We start from the raw sequence: 20,600 nt of genomic DNA on the forward strand, positions 1-20,600 counted from the left end.
GTAACAACTTCAGTGGGCATATGCTCACCTTTGATGGCCACTAGGACACTAGAGAAGTGTGCCCTTCAAGGATAAATCCTGTTTGCGCAGGCATAAGCTACAGACATCGAAGACAATTGCATTTTATCAATGGCAATTTAAATGCACATAGAGATACCGTGACGAGATCCTGAGGTCAATTGTTGTGTCATTCATGTTCCGCCACAACCTCATGTTTCAGAATGATGATACACAGCAATGTCGCAAGGATCTGTACACAATTGCTGGATGCTGAAAATGTCCCAGTTCTTTCTTGGTCTGCATTCTCCCCAGACCTGTCACCCATTGAGCACGTTTGGGATGCTCTGGATCGACATGTACAACAGTGTGTCCCAGTTCCCTCAAATATCCAGCAATTTCGCACAGCCATTGAAGAGGAGTGGGACAACATTCCAGAGACCACAATCAACAGCCTGATCAAGTCTATGTGAAGGAGATGTGTCGCACTGCATGAGGCAAATGGTGGTCACACCAGATAATGACTGGTTTTCTGATCCAAGCCCCCACTTTTTTTGTGACCAACAGTTGCATATCTGAGTATGGCCTACTGAATTCATGTCAATTGACTGATTTCCTTATATGAACTATAACTCAGTAAAATATTTGAAGTTTATATTTTTGTTCAGTGTAGACTACTAATAAAGACACTAACAAACTATCATGAGGCTAATTGTTCATGTAAGTCAACAATTGTAAAAGGAATACCACAAGAATACCACTAGGTAGCATTGTCCAACATTGGTGTTGTGTAGATGCTGTGACTACAGCATAGTGAAGTCTTTTCCAGTGTCGTCCAAAGTAACATATGAGTTCTATGTACTTAAAAAGCACACTTTTACCAAAATAACTGTTTTAAAATATGTGGTTAGATAAGGCGGGGTCACTGGAAATAAAGTATAATGTAAATAAACAACGCGCTCTTATTTTAGGTCATTTTATTACCCTTGAACACACATCCATAATAGTGGCCTATCAGGTAAAGGCTATATCTACACTGGATAAAAACTCAATCTTATGCTAATCCTATGACTATAACAAATAAACCTGGTTACTTAATCCCTGGGCTGACAAGGTAAAAATCTGTCAAGGCAGTTAACCCACTGTTCCTAGGTCGTCATTGAAAATAAGAATTTGTTCTTAACTGACTGCCTAGTTAAATTGATCTGATGATACATCTCTTCAGTTTCTGATCAACTTATTTTACTTATCTTTCAAACATTGTCTTAATGGATTACAACACTTCCTTAAGCAGCAGACCATAAGGACAGGTGGAGTTTCCTGGGTCTTGATCCTATTCGGTAGCACCACCTTGTAGGTTTTGTTATCTACTTTGGACATGAATCTCTTGGAGAACTACTCAGCTATGTTCATGTCTGGTGTTGTGTAGACTCCTTTTCCAAAAGTAGCTCCATTTCCATCATTCCTGATGATGCCCTGGGATCCGTCCATAGCAGGTCTGTAGAAGGACACTGGCCAAGCCTCGTCTCCGGTCCCCAACCATCCATCACCATCCCTGTATTTGTTAAAAACCTTCAGGGCAATGTGGTTCCAGCCACAGTGTCTGATGTACAGCTCCTTTCCCCCGAGTAAACATTGTTTCCCCATCCTTAAAACATTTGTAAAGTCGTAGTCATACCTAGAATCAAGGGACTCATTCACGTTCACAGACACAGTGGTTTGTGGAGTGGAAAAGCATCTGGTAAAGCTAAGGCACATGGTAAAGAAAATGTCTACAAACTTGGGTATTCCAGCTCCTTTGGTGCGACCACATTGACAAAGTCCTGTGGTGTTCGCGAAATTGTTCCTGTGGTGGCTGATTCTACCTTGCAACCCGAGACAGTAGACAGAGCCTCCAAGATGAGATTTACGTTTGGCATAGTGAGAGCAAGAAGACAGAAAATGTATAAATCTGTATGAAAAATGACTTCACAGAGAGCAGAAACCTCCTTCCCGTGAGTGATCAGCACAACGGCGTCTGCTCTTGTACTTTTTGTACATAGACCTTGCCTTGGAGTGTCATTTTAACTGTACATTCACTTTCTGTTGCAGTGACAAGAAAAGCAAGTAAGACAGTGTATTGTAAACATAGAAAGATAATGTACAAATCTTGGTAATCCCCATTCTTGTTATGGTTGAATGGTAAATGTAAACAAAATCAAACAGTTAATACTCTGAGCGTATCTGAAGTTTGACAAGTTTACTTAAAGATACATTATACTCCAAAACCAGAGTTAGTCTATTGCAAATCTGCAGTTGATACATACATTTAGTTGACTTTCAAATTAATAATAATAATTTGTACCCATTGATTCTTGAAGAATATCACACATGAGCTGAGTTCAACTGTATTACCCCATCAAAACTCCAAATATAAGATTGTTTAACTCCCATGTTTATAAACACTGTAATTGTAACATTTACATTACATTACATTTAAGTCATTTAGCAGACGCTCTTATCCAGAGCGACTTACAAATTGTACAAATTGGACAAACACTGTATGTCCTCAAAACACAATTAAAACTATAATTTGATCTCATGGATGGTCAGTCCTTGCATCCGTAGCTCTGCCTATGAATTTGAGAGTGGTTCCATCTCTCCAGACCCATTGCTCACCCATTTACCAAAGCAGTGGTGGGGTTACCTTTTCTTATTGTTTGAACTGCAGATTGCCTCTTTAAAACTAAATTGTTCCCTCTTTCAGGTAAAACAACATGTTTGTGCAACACCTGTGTGAACCGGAATTCAAGTCTCAAGGTAAAAGTACTTCTGTAAATGATTGAGTCATAACAGTTAGGACTAAACCTTATCTAACTGTAAATGTACGGCCGAGAGGTTTGGATGGCATGATGGTAATATTTCATCTCTAATTATGATGGATATGTTTTCCACAGGAAGTGGGTCTGCAATATGGCAGTCTGAAGCACACTGGTAAGGCCCGCCCCACTGCTCAGGGAGTGCAAGGATTGGCCCAGGAAGATGTCACCTGTGCAACACTAGTCAAATACGAACTGTGTGGTTAATCAATGAGTTATTCTCTTCAAACCCTGGAATGCTGGTCTAGCAGTGACCACAGCGGATTAGATGACGTGATGCAGGTCTCCCTGTAGCCTCGATCTTTCCCTCCAGTTCTGCCGACCCAGAGATGCAAAATGAACCTCAGTGTCTTCCACATGAGAAGGGCCCTGAGACACAACCATTCATTTCAGCAATACTTTCAGTTTACAGTGAGATGTATTCATTTGTACTCACTCCTTCCCCATCACCCTGTGTGATCTCAGACCCTATAAGACAAAATATGAAACAATCATTTGTTTTCAATGAGAGCAATACTTGTTGGGAGAATGCACACATTTTACACAAATCCTACTTTTGGGACTTTTCTGTTAGCAAACAATTAGACAGTGTTCTTTACCTAGATTTGACAAGCACCTAGTCTGGAGCTCCTTCCTGCTTGTGTCCTGTCACTATAGGAAATACAGCAATCATGTCACATGTTTGTAAAAAGGTTGTTGCATGACCACATAGGCCAATCACATAATATCTTAATATCTTAATATGGACCTAATGCTTGTACAAACAACATCAGAGGTACATAATGTAACAGAGTTTTACGGAGGGTTGTTAACGACAAACATAAAGCTGGGTGGCACTTATGTTCTTGTTTTTCAAGACCCTCAATTTTGACCAACACACACTGCCATTTTAGTTTCACCACAAAGAGCAAAAACCGCGATTTGAAATATTTTTTGTCAATATAATTTGTGTCTGAATGTCCATGGACAACCTACCATTTGTAGGGCCTGTCTCTTTGTTCTCTCTCCCAACAACATCTGAAAATAGGTGAAGAATATAGGTCATAGAATTTACTTTCACAGCACAAAGTTAAAACCCTAGATTTTGGTGTTATTTGTATACTTGTGATAAGAATTGCATAGTGTTGCTGTGTGTTACCTGTTTTCATAACAGCAGTGGTACTCTGGATTTTGAGGTGATCTGGGTTTGCAAAAATAAATTAATAATCAAGTCAGGCATAAGCATGGCATTTTAAATGAAAGGGGAATGGCATTAGAAGGGTCTCTAAAGTGTGGTTCCCCCAACCAACTCTCACTGCTTTTTACTAGGAAGTGATGAAGTTGATTGTTGAGCCCGATCTTTTAATTAAATGAAAATGTCACTGTTAAAATAAAACACAGACAATGAAATAGATAAAATGCTATTTGGAAAGCTCCTACCTGTCAACACTGTTACTTTAGCTGCCGTTTCCCCATTACACAGGTTCTCTCCAGAGTCCCCAGGATGCAGATTGAGGTTCTGCAGGGCTCCATCTTCATCAAAGGAAAAACCTGTTCTGTGGGTCCTCCCTCTCCCTTTTCACGGTTCCATTTTTTAACAGAGTCTAAATGGGTTCCTGTTTCACATGACTATCTTTCTTGAAGATAGTCTTTCTCTGCTTGGCTTTTCTAGATACTGTACAGGGCAGCAATAGGGTTCTGCCAGATTGATTGGCAAATAAGAGGCCATTCACACTAGGGCTCGGCCACATTTAATGATCTCTGTGAGTACAGATCTGAACCAGGTGGGACCCGTGCAGAGTGACTTTCCAAACAATGCTATTAGAATGATGACAGTAGTAAATACTTTCTACTAGTTTTGTGCATTTGGATATGCTCTCGAGACATACCAGAGATGGTTCTGAGAGTGACTTATCTGTGAATTTGGACATACAGTAACCTACTTAGCCTACTTCATACAGTGGAGGGCGCCAGACAACAAAAAACATTACATCCATGTCAGGAACACATTTGGTAGGGACCCTGTTTTCAAATGAAAACTTTTCAGATTAAGACTTTTCAGATACGAGGTACCTACATTCCATTCAGAAGATGACCTCATATACCCTGGCTGGACCATTACCTAACATATGGCACTGGTGACTGAGAGGATAGTCCCTTGATACCGTACTTGTTTTTTAACCACTCCACAAATTTCTTGTTAACAAACTATAGTTTTGGCAAGTCGGTTAGGACATCTACTAAGTGCATGACACAAGTCATTTTTCCAAAAATTGTTTACAGATGATTTCACTTATAATTCACTGTATCACAATTCCAGTGGGTCAGAAGTTTACATACACTAAGTTGACTGTGCATTTAAACAGCTTGGAAAATTCCAGAAAATGATGTCATGGCTTTATAAGCTTCTGATAGGCTAATTGACATCATTTGAGTCAATTGGAGGTGTACCTGTGGATGTATTTCAAGGCCTACCTTCAAACTTAGTGCCTCCTTGCTTGACATCATGGGAAAATCAAAAGAAATCAGCCAAGACCTCAGAAAAACAATTGTAGACCTCCACAAGTCTGGTTCATCCTTGGGAGCAATTTCCAAACGCCTGAAGGTACCACATTCATCTCTACAAACAATAGTACGCAAGTATAAACACCATGGGACCACGCAGCCGTCATACCGCACAGGAAGAAGACGTGTTCTGTCTCCTAGAGATGAACGTCCTTTGGTGTGAAAAGTGCAAATCAATCCCAGAACAACAGCAAAGGACCTTGTGAAGATGCTGGAGGAAACAGGTACAAAAGTATCTATATCCACAGTAAAACGAGTTCTATATCGACATAACCAGAATATCGCTAAGTAAGGAAGAAGCACCAAAACCGCCATAAAAAAAAGCCAGACTATTGTTTGCACATGGGGACAAAGATTGAACTTTTTGGAGAATTGTCCTCTGGTCTGATGAAACAAAAATAGAACTGTTTGTCCATAATGACCATCGTTATGTTTGGAGGAAAAAGGGGGAGGCTTGCAAGCCAAAGAACACCATCCCAACCGTGAAGCACGGGGGTGGCAGCATGATTTTGTGGGGGTGCTTTGCTGCAGGAGGGACTGGTGCACTTCACAAAATAGATGGCTTCATGAGGGAGGAGAATTCTGTGGATATATTGAAGCAACATCTCAAGACATCAGTCAGGAAGTTAAAGCTTACCTTTTCCTATAGTTTGTTAACAAGAAATTTGTGGAGTCGTTGAAAAATGAGTTTTAATGACTCCAACCTAAGTGTATGTAAACTTCTGACTTAAACTGTATCTACCTGAATTACCTCGTACCCCTGCACATCGACTCGGTAATGGTACCCCTGTATTTAGTCAAGTTATCACTCATTGTGTAGTTATTATAGCTTATATTATTACGTGTTATTACCTTTTCTATTTACATTGTTGGGAAGGGCCCACAAGTAAGCATTTCACTGTTAGTCTACATCTGTTTCAAACGAAGCATGTGATGAATGAAATCAGATTTGATACTTGTTAAAAGTCATTCATCCTTTTAATATAATTTCTTTCAAGGACAGTTGCGGTGCGTGGATAAAATCACTGGGGAAGCCAAGCCAGAAAGAAAAAACATGTTAAAACCTGTGTTGTGATAATTGCGTCGTTTGCATTATAACCTTTTAGTTCATATGCCTTGCGAACTTGATATATACAGTGCATACAGTATTCAGACCCCTTGACTTTTTCCACATTTTGTTACGGCACAGCCTTATCCTAAAATTGATTTTAAAAATGTTTTCCTCATTAATGACAAAGCAAAAACAGGAACTGAAATACCTTATTTACATAAGTATTCAGACCCATTGCTATGAGACTCGAAATTGAGCTCAGCTGCATCCTGTTCCCATTCATTGTCCGTAAGATGTTTCTACAACTTAATTCTAGTCGACCTGTGGTAAATTCAATTGATTGGACATTATTTGGAAAGGCACACACCTGTCTATATAAGGTCCCACAGTTGACAGTGCATGTCAGAGAAAGGAAAGTGGCTCTTTGTTGGAGCGGGAGACTTAGGCATTGGTTGTAGACGGAAATGGCGGAAACTGAGGTTTTGATTGAAACTGCTAGTGAGTCGAGTGAAGCTAAAGGTACAGAAAGTGAGAATTGGTGGGTTTACAAGTGGCAAAGGGAGAAGTAAAGCCATGAGAAATGAAGCTATGTTGGAAAAAAAGAAACCACCAGTCAGGGTTTAGGATCAATGCTACTTGGGAAATCTGTTTAACATATCCAGGAATATCTGGGATGTGTTGGAAGAAAGTTTGAGTCGGTGAGAGTCACAGAAGTGGTTTTTGATTTGTGTGTCTGCAGAGCAGAAGAAGCGTGTGTTAAGACTCAAAAAGTTATTGAAGTGGAATGTTTCCTGCGTGGATTTTCGTAGCAGGGCGCCTATCAATGGGGTTATTTCTGGTGTGGAGCAAGAAATAAAGTGGTTGGTGCACGGTGACTGACCTGTACGGTGGACGGAAAAAATGTCACTTCATCCTTGCTACTGTTCTTTGATGAAGAGTCTCTCTGTTATGGTGGAGGTGAATGAGGTGGCAAGGGTAAGGAGCGTCCAGCGTGTCTCTTATCTGGAGGCAGTGAGAAGATTGGAAGGAACGAGTGTCGGGGAAGAAGCAATGGTAGTAGAGCCACCACGACTAGTGGCGGTTTCTTGTCAACCGAGGGATAGTGAAATGCTACATGTTGAAAAGGTGTTCAACACCATAGTGCCCATGAACCTCATCATTAAGATAAGGACCCTGGGACTAAACACCTCCCTCTGCAACTGGATCCTGGACTTCCTGACGGGCCGCCCCCAGGTGGTAAGGGTAAGTAACAACACATCCGCCACGCTGATCCTCAACACGAGGGCCCCTCAGGGGTGTGTACTTAGTCCCCTCCTGTACTCCCTGTTCACCCACGACTGTGGCCAAACACAACTCCAACACCATCATTAAGTTTGCTGACGACACAACAGTGGTAGGCCGGATCACCGACAATGATGAGACTATAGGGAGGAGGTCAGAGAACTGGCAGTGTGGGTCCAGGACAACAACCTCTCCCTCAATGTGAGCAAGACAAAGGAGCTGATCGTGGACTACAGGAAAAGGCGGGCCGAACAGGCCCTCATTAACATCGACGGGGCTGTAGTGGAGTGGGTTGAGAGTTTCAAGTTCCTTGGTGTCCACATCACCAACAAACTGTCATGGTCCAAACACACCAAAACAGTCGTGAAGAGGGCATGGCAAAACCTTTTCCCTCTCAAGGGACTGAAAAGATTTGGCATGGGTCCCCAGATCCTCAAAAAGTTCTACAGCTGCACCATTGAGAGCATCCTGACCGGTTGCATCACCGCCTGGTATGGCAACTGCTCGGCATCTGACTGTAAGGCGCTACAAGCTTCCTGCCATCCAGGACCTATATAATAGGTGGTGTCAGTAGAAAGCCCATAAAATTGTCAGAGACTCCAGTCATCCAAGTCAGACTGTTTTCTCTGCTACCGCACAGCAAGTGGTACCAGAGCGCCAAGTCTAGGACCAAAAGTCTCCTTAACAGCTTCTACCCCCAAGCCATTAGACTGCTGAACAGTTAATCAAATGGCCACCAGACTATACATATTGACACCCCTACCCCTCAATTTGTTTTGTACACTGCTGGTACTTGCTGTTTATTATCTATGCATAGTCACTTCACCCCTACCTACATGTACAAATTACCTCAACTAACCTGCACCCCCGCACACTGACTCTGTACCGGTACCCCCTGTATATAGCCTTGTTATTGTTATTTTATTGTGTTACTTTTTATTATTTTTTACTTGTTTATTTGGTCAATATTTTCTTAACTCTTCTTGAACTGTACTGCACTGTTGGTTAAGGGCTTGTAAGTAAGCATTTCACGGTAAGGTCTACAGTTGTTGTATTCGGCACGTGACAAATAACGTTTGATGAATTTTTTTAATTTGAAGAACATAGTGGCCGCCATCATTCTTAAATAGTTTGGAACCACCAAGACTCTTCCTATTGCTGGACGGCTGGGACTGGGAGACTAGTCAGGATTGAGGGGAAAGATGAACAGAGCAAAGTACAGAGAGAACCTTGATGAAAACCTGCTCCAGAGCCCCAAATACCTGACTGGGGCTGAGGTTCACCTTCCAACAGGACACCGACCCTAAGCACACAGCCAAGACAATGCAGAGATGGCTACAAGACAAGTTTCTTAATGTCCTTGAGTGGCCCAGCCAGAGCCTGGACTTGAGCCAAATCAAACATCTCTGGAGAGACCTGAAAATAGCGGTGCAGCGCTCCACATGCAACCTTACAGAGCTTGAGAGGATCTGCAGAGAAGAATGGGAAAAACTCCTAAAATACAGGTGTGCCAAGCTTGTAGCATCATACCCAAGAAGACTCTAGGCTATAATCGCTGCCAAAGGTGTTTCAACAAAGTACTGAGTAAAGGGTCTGAATACTTATGTTAAATGCAATATCTTTTAATAAATTGTTTTAAAAAAAATTGCTTTGTCATTATGGGGTATTGTGTGTAGTTGAGGGGGGAACAATTGAATCCATTTTAGAATAAGGGTAACGCAACAAAATGTGGCAAAGGTCAAGAGGTCTGCATACTTTCCAAATGCACTGTGGGCCTAAGGCAGAGACAATAAGAAGACAGTGCTGCATAATAAATTCAACCACACAGGTGAAATCCACAAAGCATATGGCACGTAACAGACAGTTACATGACCTACAGCATGGTCAATCAAGTTAATGCTTCCGCCATTTTCAGACCACTAAACAACTATGGATTTAGAACCATGGAGAGTTACAAAAACAGTTACTGCCTCCACTATTCCAGCACCATTTCAACATCAAATCACCTATGCGTAGTCTTATGCAGTGACAACTAAAATATACCAAAAACGAGTCCAATCAATGTAAGCTAAATATGATGTGGTTGTCCATGGTTCTGATTTGTTTGCAGAAAAAACATGACTCACTCAAGCCAATGCCATGATCCTTTATCTCATGTTGACGAAACGGTCTATCACTGTCATACAGTACACGCTTTAAGTTGGTTGTCTTGCTACCTGGCTAAAAACTTCATTTCATGGGTAACGTTAGCTAGTTTACACTGGCTTACCACATCTAGATACATATTGAACTTCCATCCTCTCAGGCAAGGGGCACAATGTAGGAATGTATGGTTGGGTCAGATTCCCCGTTATAATCATTGGCCAGTACGGAGAATCAACTAAAACCACAAGTCCAAAACCCTATCTCCATCCATGGCTAATTTAGGAAAGAGACAACTTTAGCTAGCTATCAACCATGTGTTCAAATGAAATGTTTCTTATTGTTGAACACGTGATTGATTTTTAGAGCATGTCCTTTGAAAGGAATGCCAAATTACATGTCTACCATTGAAGATTTTCAACGTCACTCAAAATTCTGACGTGCGATTGGGCCGAATCACCTTATAAACCTCTTACTTTTGTCCATCTACGACGGTCTACTCTGTCTTAATAGTAATAATATTATTGGATAGGGCGACTGAAGAATCAATCTAACAAATCCTTGCTTTGATTGGATCTTGTATTGAAAATGGGCGGGCTTTTTGCGGAAATTTCGTTTCTTGTCTGGATGTCGTCATATGCGAGATGGTTCTGTGGACCGAGTGGATATTATGAAACAAAATAAATACAAAATCTAATGTTTCGCGTAAGAAATTACAACTGTCTTTTGTACTTCGATGGACCCAATCGCCAACTGAACATCATTCGCGGTAAATCGAATTCGCGGATTTATATTTTTTAATATAATCGATCGGTGATTGTCCACACTCCCTCTAATTAACACACGCCTTGTGGCTATGACTACGGATTTACTATCTGATTTGGATAGTCGTTTCTTCGCTGATAACCTTCTGACAAGCGAGGATTGGGGTAAGTGAGAGAGATAATAAATGGTACTGTAATGCATGTTTACCACCTGGGCAGCATGGATGCTTTTGATAGCTAAAATGATCAGCTAGCTAACGCGACTTTAGCTGATAACGAACGCGTGAAATTGACTATGCATCTTTAATTTCTTAACCTTACCAGGTTGACCCTGACAACAAATTACGAAAAATCATAATGTTAAAGTTGGTTGTAGTTGGGTTTCTTGCGTGGGTGTGTGCGCCAATGTCTAGCTATAAGTGCACTGGGCAGCAAACCGGATATGTCACTATTAGCACATATAGGAGTGTTAACTTTAGTTATAAAAAGCCTTTTGGTATTAGTGTGAGAAAAGCTTGTACTCTGCAAGCGTTCGTTTTCCATAAGATAAAGGCTATCTGAAAAGACCATCGATCCCAAATACCTGAATTTAAAATGTATGTAATATGTTGAATAAACCATAGGCCTCAACCTATCTAAAGACTGAACACCAAGCTGGCTTTTTGCGACACCTGGGTATCTCGGGCCCTTTTTTAAATCAATAGCATTTGCATCTGACAGATTGGCTTGCTTTCATTGTATGGCACTGTATTTTAGATACAGACCTTACCCTTTTACCGACTCCCTGATCATTGCTTTTATGTGCTGAAGTTTGCAGACTTAAGTGTCGTTGTCTGGGGCGGCAGGGTAGCCTAGTGGTTAGATCATTGGACTAGTAACTGAAAGGTTGCAAGTTCATATCCCCAAGCTGACAATGTACTGCCCCTGAACAAGGCAGTTAACCCACTGTTCCTAGGCCGTCATTGAAAATTAGAATTTGTTCTAAAGTTAGTTAAATAAAGTTTTTTTTTTTTTTTAAATGTCTCACGCAATCTGTAAACTGTGAACTTCCTGTGATCACTGAACTTGATTACGTTTTACATTTACTATTTGTGATGGACAGCATTTAACTAGTCAGGCCTGCAGTGTGAATCAAAACTAGTTGTGGAAAACGAAAAGCATTCTTTCAAGAAAATAAAAAACGTCCCACGATAATGTAGGCTAGAATTAATTTCAGACCATAAGTTGTCCCTCTAGTTAATGGGGTCTACTATTATCATGAGTAGCTAACACTTGGCTAATTCAAATTCAACAGTAATGGGGGCAACCATTCTCAGCATTGAGCAGGTTGGTTACCGATCCCTCTGCTATTGAAGGTGGGTCACCTCAGGGCAGAAAACCTCCCATCTCATGTATTTTAAGCCAGCTTCCCCTCCATTGCTTAGATTTCACTCAATTTGTAAAGCCGGAAAAACCTAACTGGACTCCTGTGAATTGAAGCTGCTTTGAATTTAAAATGGGTGTAGAAAAGCACCAAACCTCGAGCTCATTTTTAGGTGTGTTTATGATCACAACCATCATTTAGTAGTAGATCCCTCTTCTTGTTTTAGCTCAAAGGTCAGAGTCGTGTTTCAAGCCCTTGTCAAACCAAATAAGGCACGGGAAACCATGGAGACAAGGGGTCACTGTGGTATAGTGATAAGGCTTTACTTACAACCGCTATAGCAACTGATACTCGAGCAACTTGCATGTCTGTCCATGTGCATAATCATGTTCCTACAGTGCTAACTAATTGGTCTGTCTGTCTCAGATGCCTGTCTGTACCAGTGTGAGAGCATGGAGGAGGGAGAGGACGGAGAGTACACGAGAGGACTGAAATATGAAACATCGGTAACGGACAAAGAGATTTTCTGCTCACAGATCCTGACTGTATTATCTGACCACTGTACTACACATGTTGTATCACCACAATGAAGTTAATTCAAAGCTGTCAATGATTTAAACCTAATTTCCTGTCTACTCAACATGGGGCCTATTCCAGGAATGGGCACTTGAAATGTTTTGACAGTTAGTGCTCTCGCTTTTTGTTGTTGTTGAGTACTCCAATGGGGGGAGGGGGGTCTATTTTAGAACACAAGGCCCACACTGGAAATAAATGTGTGCATTTATCTATATATAAAAACAAGTACATTTACATTTAAGTCATTTAGCAGACGCTCTTATCCAGAGCGACTTACAAATTGGTGCATTCACCTTATGACATCCAGTGGAACAGCCACTTTACAATAGTGCATCTAAATCTTTTAAGGGGGGTGAGAAGGATTACTTTATCCTATCCTAGGTATTCCTTAAAGAGGTGGGGTTTCAGGTGTCTCCGGAAGGTGGTGATTGACTCTGCTGTCCTGGTGTCGTGAGGGAGTGTGTTCCACCATTGGGGAGCCAGAGCAGCGAACAGTTTTGACTGGGCTGAGCGGGAACTGTACTTCCTCAGTGGTAGTAATCAGGGCCTGATCAGAGCCTGGAGGTACTGAGGTGCCGTTCCCCTCACAGCTCCGTAGGCAAGCACCATGGTCTTGTAGCGGATGCGAGCTTCAACTGGAAGCCAGTGGAGAGAGCGGAGGAGCGGGGTGACGTGAGAGAACTTGGGAAGGTTGAACACCAGACGGGCTGCTGCGTTCTGGATGAGTTGTAGGGGTTTAATGGCACAGGCAGGGAGCCCAGCCAACAGCGAGTTGCAGTAATCCAGACGGGAGATGACAAGTGCCTGGATTAGGACCTGCGCCGCTTCCTGTGTGAGGCAGGGTCGTACTCTGCGGATGTTGTAGAGCATGAACCTACAGGAACGGGCCACCGCCTTGATGTTAGTTGAGAACGACAGGGTGTTGTCCAGGATCAAGTGTCATTTAAGATTAATTTATTGTAACTGTTATATTGTGGAACACAATCTTCACACCTTAGCGGTGGCACTTGCTTGTTGAAGCCTATGATTGTGTAATGGTAGAGCCTTGTTTTGTTAATTTAGCAGACAAGACACTTTTTTTATTTCCCAAGCACTATCACATTCAAGACTCATCATTTCTAGAAAAAAAAGTCATGTAACTGAATAAAATATAACTATTTATCTAAGTGAAATAAGTTGCTGATGTGCATATCGCGTCTGGAATAGTTATTCTCAGAGTAATCATTTGAAACGGGGCTCAATTTGGCGAGTTGAAAGACAATTTTCTGAGGGTTACAAACAAATCTGTCATCAATATACAGATGTTCGATTTTGTTTTATTTCGCCTTTTGGAATGTTTCTAAATTAATTAAGAATTCTACGTTGAAAACTGCATGGAGATGAATTATGACCACAAGATCTGTTTAGTGAGTAGGCCTGTTCTTAAGATTCTGAAAATTCGCTCTTTAGCCTAGGCTAACCAATTCTAAATGGCATTGGCAGTTCGCAAAGTAGCCTAAGCGGAAAATAGACGGGACGCAATCATTCCAAACCTGCAGCTCGTCTTTGAAGCACCTATTTCCCTACATCAATCAACTCACAGACAGAACACAATTAGTTTTTAAAACTGTTGTCATTTAGCAAGGAATGTAGCTTGTGTATCCCATCAATCAGTTAGATATGTTTTTATAGGCATTTGTTTCTGTAGGCCTAACGGGAGCTTGCGTGCACTCTTAGCACGCGTGTGTAGAGGGAGTGGACGGAACATGGTTTAGTGAGTGAGACTCAGAAGGGAGGATTAATTCAAGGAGAAGAACTGATGCTTGGTTTCTTTTTTTGTTGTGTCCCACAAATGCACATTTAGAAATGGAACAGGAGAGTCAAAGCAAATGAACGTTGTCTCCAAGACGACAAAATAAATATGTAAAATAGGGACAAACTTATTTTTTGCTCATTCGGGCAGCCACAAAGCACGTTCCACAAAATAGTTTGACTGTCAAACAAAGTGATCTTTAGTCGGGTTAAAGAGAGACTTTTGACACCTGTTGGAGGACTCGATTACTCATGTCTATTCCAATCTACATCACCTACAGGTAGCCTAGTGGTTAGAGCGTTGGGCCAGTAACTGAAAGGTTGCTGGATTGAATCCCTGAGCTGACAAGGTAAAAAAAAAAATCTGTTGTTCTGCCCCTGAGCAAGGTGGACCGTTCCCTGATCTGTTCCCCGGTAGGGTGTCATTGTAAATTAAGAATTTGTCCTTAACTGACTTGCCTAGTAAAATAAAATACAGTGTGCAATAGTGTGGCAATCTGCTCATTCTTCCTTTATCAAAATAAAATAACATTTTATTGGTCCCATACACATATTTAGCAGATGTCAATACTTGTGTTCCTAGCTCCAACATTGCTGTAGTATCCAACAATTCACAACAATATACAGGAATCTAAAGGTAAAGAGTGGAATTAAGAATATATCAATATTAGGATGAGCAATGCTGGAATGGCATTGACTAAAATACAGTAGAATACAATACAATGTATACAGTTGAAGTCGGAAGTTTACATACACTTAGGTTGGCGTCATTAAAACGAGTTTTTCAACCACTCCATAAATGTTTTGTTAACAAACTATAATTTTGGCAAGTCGGTCAGGACATCTACTTTGTGCATGACACAAGTCATTTTCCCAACAATTGTTTACAGACCGATTATAACACTTATAATTCACTGTATCACAATTCCAGTGGGTCAGAAGTTTACATACACTAAGTTGACTGTGCCTTTAAACAGCTTGGAAAATTCCAGAAAATGATGTCATGGCTTTTGAAGCTTCTGATATGCTTATTGACATCATTTGAGTCAATTGGAGGTGTACCTGTGGATGTTTTTCAAGGCCTACCTTCAAACTCAGTGCCTCTTTGCTTGACATCATGGGAAAATCAAAAGAAATCAGCCAAGACCTTAGAAAAACAATTGTAGACCTCCACAAGTCTGGTTTAGTCTTGGGAGCCATTTCCAAACGCCTGAAGGTACCACGTTCATCTGTACAAACAATAGTATGCAAGTATAAACACCATGGGACCACGAAGCCATCATACCGCTCAGGAAGGAGAGGCGTTCTGTCTCCTAGAGATGAACGTACTTTGGTGTGAAAAGTGCAAATCAGTCCCAGAACAACAGCAAGGGACCTTGTGAAGATGCTGGAGGAAACCGGTAAAAAAGTATCTATATCCACAGTAAAACGAGTCCTAAAGTGACATAACCTGAAAGGCCGTTCAGCAAGGAAGAAGCCACTGCTCCAAAATCGCCATAAAAATGCCAGACTGCGGTTTGCAACTGCACGTGGGAACAAAGATCATACTTTGGAGAAATGTCCTCTGGTCTGATGAAACAAAAATATAACTGTTTGGCCATAATGACAATCGTTATCTTTGGAGGAAAAAGGGGGAGGATTGCAAGCCGAAGAACACCATCCCAACCGTGAAGCACGGGGGTGGCAGCATCATGTTGTGGGGGTGCTTTGCTGCAGGAGGGACTGGTGCACTTCACAAAATAGATGGCTTCATGAGGGAGGAAAATTATGTGGATATATTGAAGCAACATCTCAAGACATCAGTCAGGAAGTTTAAAGCTTGGTTGGAAATGGGTTTTCCAAATGGACAATGACCCCAAGTATACTTCCAAAGTTGTGGCAAAATGGCTTAAGGACAACAAAGTCAAGGGATTTGAGTGACCTCTAATCCTATGGAATATTTGTGGGCAGAACTGAAAAAGCGTATGCGAGCAAGGAGGCCTACAAACCTGACTCAGTTGCACCAGCTCTGTCAGGAGGAATGGGCCAAAATTCACCCAACTTATTGTGGGAAGCTTATGGAAGGCTACCCAAAACGTTTGACCCAAGTTAAACAATTTAAAGGCAATGCTACCAAATACTAATTGAGTGTATGTTAACCTCTGACCCACTGGGAATGTGATGAAAGAAATCAAATCTGAAATAAATCATTCTCTCTACTATTATTCTGACATTTCACATTCTTAAAATAAAGTGGTGATCCTAACTGACCCAAGACAGGGAATTTTTACTAGGATTAAATGTCAGGAATTGTGAAACTGAGTTTAAATGTATTTGGCTAAGGTGTATGTTTACTTCCGACTTCAACTGTACATGAAATGAGTAAAGCGTTATGTAAACATTATTAAAGTGACCAGTGATTCCATGTCTATGTATATGGGGCAGCAGCCTCTAAGGTGCAGGGTTGAGTAACCTGGTGGTAGTCGACTAGTGCTCGCAGTATCAGTATAAACCAGGCAGTGTTACACACTACCTAGCAGTCGTGAGAGTTCAGTGTGTGATGCCAAAGTTAAGGTAACTTGAGTGAGCCTGAGACGGGCCGGCCGATAATGGGGCTGATTTCCCTGTTGGGGCAACCAATGGCGCACCCCCTGCTGACCTACTGACTAATCCAGACGATGGCCTAATTCTGCCCTCCGCTTCCTCTCTCTCTCCTCGCAGTTTGACAACGATCTCGTGCTGACCCTTGATCCCGACAATCCCACGTCGCCATGGAGACACCTGGACGACAACCTTCTCACAGGTGCAGAGATTAATAAAGTGTGGCAGGAAGCATAAGGAGAGGTTTTCCTTTTTAAAAGCATTCGTTGTGGTAGTAGACATGTTATTACTACTATAGAAGGCCAATGAAGTAAAATAGCAACGTCACTTCAGTTTATCAGTAAAGTGTCATTGTAGCGCAGCGTCGGTTGTGGTGTACTTTTAAAACCTTTCTCCCTGCCGCTCTCTCTCTGCTCTGCCTTCCTCGCACTCTCTTAAGGGGACATTCCCGTACTGAAAGATGAAATGACGATAACGCAGCCTTTGCCAGTGGACATGTGTAAGTCCCTCTTTGGCTATTGTGCATGTGTTTGTCTTATGGTTGAATGTGAATTATTCACGGTGTCCTTTTTGTATCATTTGTGTGTGCTGTTCCAGTGTTCCGGGTGAAGGCGGAGCCTCCCTCCCCTGCCTCCTCGCTGGCCTCCGACTGCTCCCTGACCTCACTCCCAGACTCACAGGTCAGTCCAGACAGATCAGCTTCCACATCGCACTACGATATTGATGCATCACAGTTTAGAGACTCTTGAGATGCAATGTACACAAAGTGCACATTTTCAGTGACACAGAGCCTCGTCCGAGTATTTCATAAGTAACCAAAGTGTGGAGCCTGTTTTTAACATTTCTTGCACATCTCTCTTTCTACCATTCAGATCCCAGTGAAAGGAGAGAACCCGCCCACGCCTCCTTATATGTTTGGAGATGTGCTGGCACCACCACTTGGCACATGTGAAGTCACGGTGGCCTCTGCACAACTGGCCCGACCACAGTCCAAACTGCCGCCTCAGCAACACCAAACATCAACCCACAATGGCATGGACACACAGGCCACAGGTATTCGTTTCTACAGTGACGTCCAGCTATTTGATGTGTTGCACAGGAAAGACTTCAGCCACGAGTGTACGCTTCATGTTTAATATGATGTGCTTTGTGTGCAAATGCCCTTGACTTTGTTCTTGGCAGACATTTTATAGTGCATGTCATGTTCTCTCTCTCCCTCCAGTCCACCTCACTGCGGCCACGATCAAAGCCAGTACCATCCTGAGCAGTAAGCCTCTCATCCAACCCAGGCCTGTGTGTGTAGCGGCTCTCTCCGTCCCCCAGGCTCCCAGTCCAGCCAAGGCCCTCATACTGCACAGCCTGCCTAGCAGGGACCAGAGCAGGCCTGGTGAGTCCTGGGACCAGACTAACCATTTTTCACACATGACCTTATTCCAGGCTTACCGTTTGGTGAATCGCCGAGGTTAATTAAAGGGGAGCGTTGAATTCCAAGTTATTTTATGTATCTCTGTGGGCGTGCATGCTCAAATCGCCACAATACCTATACATGTCTATTTCTGTGATTTGTTGATTAGACATGTATTTTATTACTGGTATTCTGGGTATTTGGGTGTCTTAAGAAACCATGGCATAATATGTTACGTAATAGCTGAGTGATGTCACCTTCTTTTCCCTCTCTTAGTGGTGCTTTCCCAGTCAGTCTGTCTGGGGTCCGCGCCGGCCATCGTCAAAATGGAGCCCGCCTCCCCCACCATGCCTCACTGCCATAGCCCCACGGCCCCATTCTCCAGCAAACCCATAGTCCCGGCGTCCTCTCTGCCAGGGAGCAACTGCAACGGCATGGATGTGAGTGTCTGTCAGTCGCATGTCAGTCAGTCAGTGAGTAGTTCTCTTTCACGCTCTACTTCAATCGTTGCCTTACCCCGGGCTTCACTGTCAGATCACACGCCCAGTTCTGCCGTGATTAACTGCCATGCGTTCTCCCCTCCGACCGGGTCTCAGATGAAGGTGATGAAGAGGCAGCAGCGGATGATCAAGAACCGAGAGTCGGCGTGCCAGTCACGCAAGAAGAAGAAGGAGTACCTGCAGAACCTGGAGGGCCAGCTGAGGGAGGTGCAGCAGGAGAACGAGCACCTCCGCAGGGAGAACCAGGCCCTGAGGGAGAGGCTTGCCGGGAAAGAGGTACAGGAGGGGTGGAGAGAGGAGTGGGAGGGAAGACGGTACAGGGGAAGGGAGAAAGGAGAGGTAGTGGCGGAGGTACAGAAGGAGAATGAAGGGGAGGGTTAGGAGAGAGGAGGGAGGGAAGACGGTACAGGGGAAGTGAGAAAGGAGAGGTAGTGGCAGAGGTACAGGAGGAGAATGAAGGGGAGGGGTAGGAGAGAGGGAAGACGGTACAGGGGAAGGGAGAAAGGAGAGGTAGTGGCGGAGGTACAGGAGGAGAATGAAGGGGAGGGTTAGGAGAGAGGAGGGAGGGAAGACGGTACAGGGGAAGGGAGAAAGGAGAGGTAGTGGCGGAGGTACAGGAGGAGAATGAAGGGGAGGGGGGGTAGGAGAGAGGGAAGACGGTACAGGGGAAGGGAGAAAGGAGGGTAGTGGCGGAGGTACAGGAGGAGAATGAAGGGGAGGGTTAGGAGGGGGGAGGGAGAAGACGGTACAGGGGAAGGGAGAAAGGAGAGGTAATGGCGGAGGTACAGGAGGAGAATGAAGGGGAGGGTTAGGAGAGAGGGGGAGGGAGGGAAGACGGTACAGGGGAAGGGAGAAAGGAGAGGTAGTGGCGGAGGTACAGGAGGAGAATGAAGGGGAGGGTTAGGAGAGAGGAGGGAGGGAAGACTGTACAGGGGAAGTGAGAAAGGAGAGGTAGTGGCGGAGGTACAGGAGGAGAATGAAGGGGAGGGGTAGGAGAGGGAAGACGGTACAGGGGAAGGGAGAAAGGAGAGGTAGTGGCGGAGGTACAGGAGGAGAATGAAGGGGAGGGGTAGGAGAGAGGGAAGACGGTACAGGGGAAGGGAGAAAGGAGAGGTAGTGGCGGAGGTACAGGAGGAGAATGAAGGGGAGGGTTAGGAGAGAGGAGGGAGGGAAGACGGTACAGGGAAGGGAGAAAGGAGAGGTAGTGGCGGAGGTACAGGAGGAGAATGAAGGGGAGGGTTAGGAGAGAGGGAAGACGGTACAGGGGAAGGGAGAAAGGAGAGGTAGTGGCGGAGGTACAGGAGGAGAATGAAGGGGAGGGGTAGGAGAGAGGGAAGACGGTACAGGGGAAGGGAGAAAGGAGAGGTAGTGGCGGAGGTACAGGAGGAGAATGAAGGGGAGGGTTAGGAGAGAGGAGGGAGGGAAGACGGTACAGGGGAAGGGAGAAAGGAGAGGTAGTGGCGGAGGTACAGGAGGAGAATGAAGGGGAGGGGTAGGAGAGAGGGGAGGGAGGGTGCCAGGGGAGCTGGAAAGCCAGGAACCTCCCTTAAGCAAATGTGTTCGGTGATTACATTGCTGAGGCAGAGATGGATTTCCCTAATGAACCGGATGGACTGCTTTCAATTTAATCTTTCTAAATGAATGTCTTAAGAATGTGGTTAAGATTTGACTGTTCAAGCAACAACTAGGAATACCTTCAAAGAGGACATGTTGGTACATGCGTGTTTACTCGGGCCGGGACAATTCCA

The 20,600-nt window shown here is 43.4% G+C and overlaps 2 protein-coding genes and 1 long non-coding RNA gene across 7 annotated transcripts in view; 2 read left to right on the forward strand and 1 right to left on the reverse strand.

The window, feature by feature from the left end:
• The window catches only part of LOC118399324 (uncharacterized), a 10,064-nt gene extending 6,981 nt beyond the window's left edge, over nt 1-3,083 (forward strand). For both annotated transcript variants that reach the window (XM_035795333.2, XM_052472055.1), the window contains exons 4-5: nt 2,744-2,796; nt 2,934-3,083. In XM_035795333.2, coding sequence (XP_035651226.1) covers nt 2,744-2,796; nt 2,934-3,062 — 182 coding nt within the window. In that variant the 3' untranslated portion in view covers nt 3,063-3,083. The remainder of the gene's footprint in view (nt 1-2,743; nt 2,797-2,933) is intronic.
• The window catches only part of LOC118399333 (uncharacterized), a 24,846-nt gene extending 14,648 nt beyond the window's left edge, over nt 1-10,198 (reverse strand). Inside the window, exons 1-6 of one of the 2 annotated variants that reach the window (XR_004828814.2) lie at nt 4,275-10,198; nt 3,994-4,035; nt 3,831-3,872; nt 3,455-3,506; nt 3,292-3,323; nt 2,684-3,170 (exon numbers count right to left, since the gene is read on the reverse strand). This is a non-coding gene — a long non-coding RNA (uncharacterized LOC118399333). Of the gene's footprint in view, nt 1-2,683; nt 3,324-3,454; nt 3,507-3,830; nt 3,873-3,993; nt 4,036-4,274 lie in introns of both variants that reach the window. The other variant, XR_004828812.2, reaches the window with a different exon arrangement.
• Nucleotides 10,199-10,473: 275 nt separating this feature from the next.
• The window catches only part of LOC118399330 (cyclic AMP-dependent transcription factor ATF-6 beta-like), a 17,903-nt gene continuing 7,776 nt past the window's right edge, over nt 10,474-20,600 (forward strand). Inside the window, exons 1-9 of one of the 3 annotated variants that reach the window (XM_052472048.1) lie at nt 10,476-10,802; nt 12,427-12,506; nt 17,068-17,149; nt 17,387-17,446; nt 17,545-17,627; nt 17,820-18,000; nt 18,170-18,334; nt 18,629-18,825; nt 18,949-19,128. In XM_052472048.1, coding sequence (XP_052328008.1) covers nt 10,730-10,802; nt 12,427-12,506; nt 17,068-17,149; nt 17,387-17,446; nt 17,545-17,627; nt 17,820-18,000; nt 18,170-18,334; nt 18,629-18,825; nt 18,949-19,128 — 1,101 coding nt within the window. In that variant the 5' untranslated portion in view covers nt 10,476-10,729. Of the gene's footprint in view, nt 10,803-12,426; nt 12,507-17,067; nt 17,150-17,386; nt 17,447-17,544; nt 17,628-17,819; nt 18,001-18,169; nt 18,335-18,628; nt 19,129-20,600 lie in introns of all 3 variants that reach the window. The other 2 variants (XM_052472049.1, XM_052472047.1) reach the window with 2 other exon arrangements.

This window comes from Oncorhynchus keta, chromosome 20 (assembly GCF_023373465.1).
Source record: "Oncorhynchus keta strain PuntledgeMale-10-30-2019 chromosome 20, Oket_V2, whole genome shotgun sequence".
Lineage (NCBI taxonomy): Eukaryota > Metazoa > Chordata > Actinopteri > Salmoniformes > Salmonidae > Oncorhynchus > Oncorhynchus keta.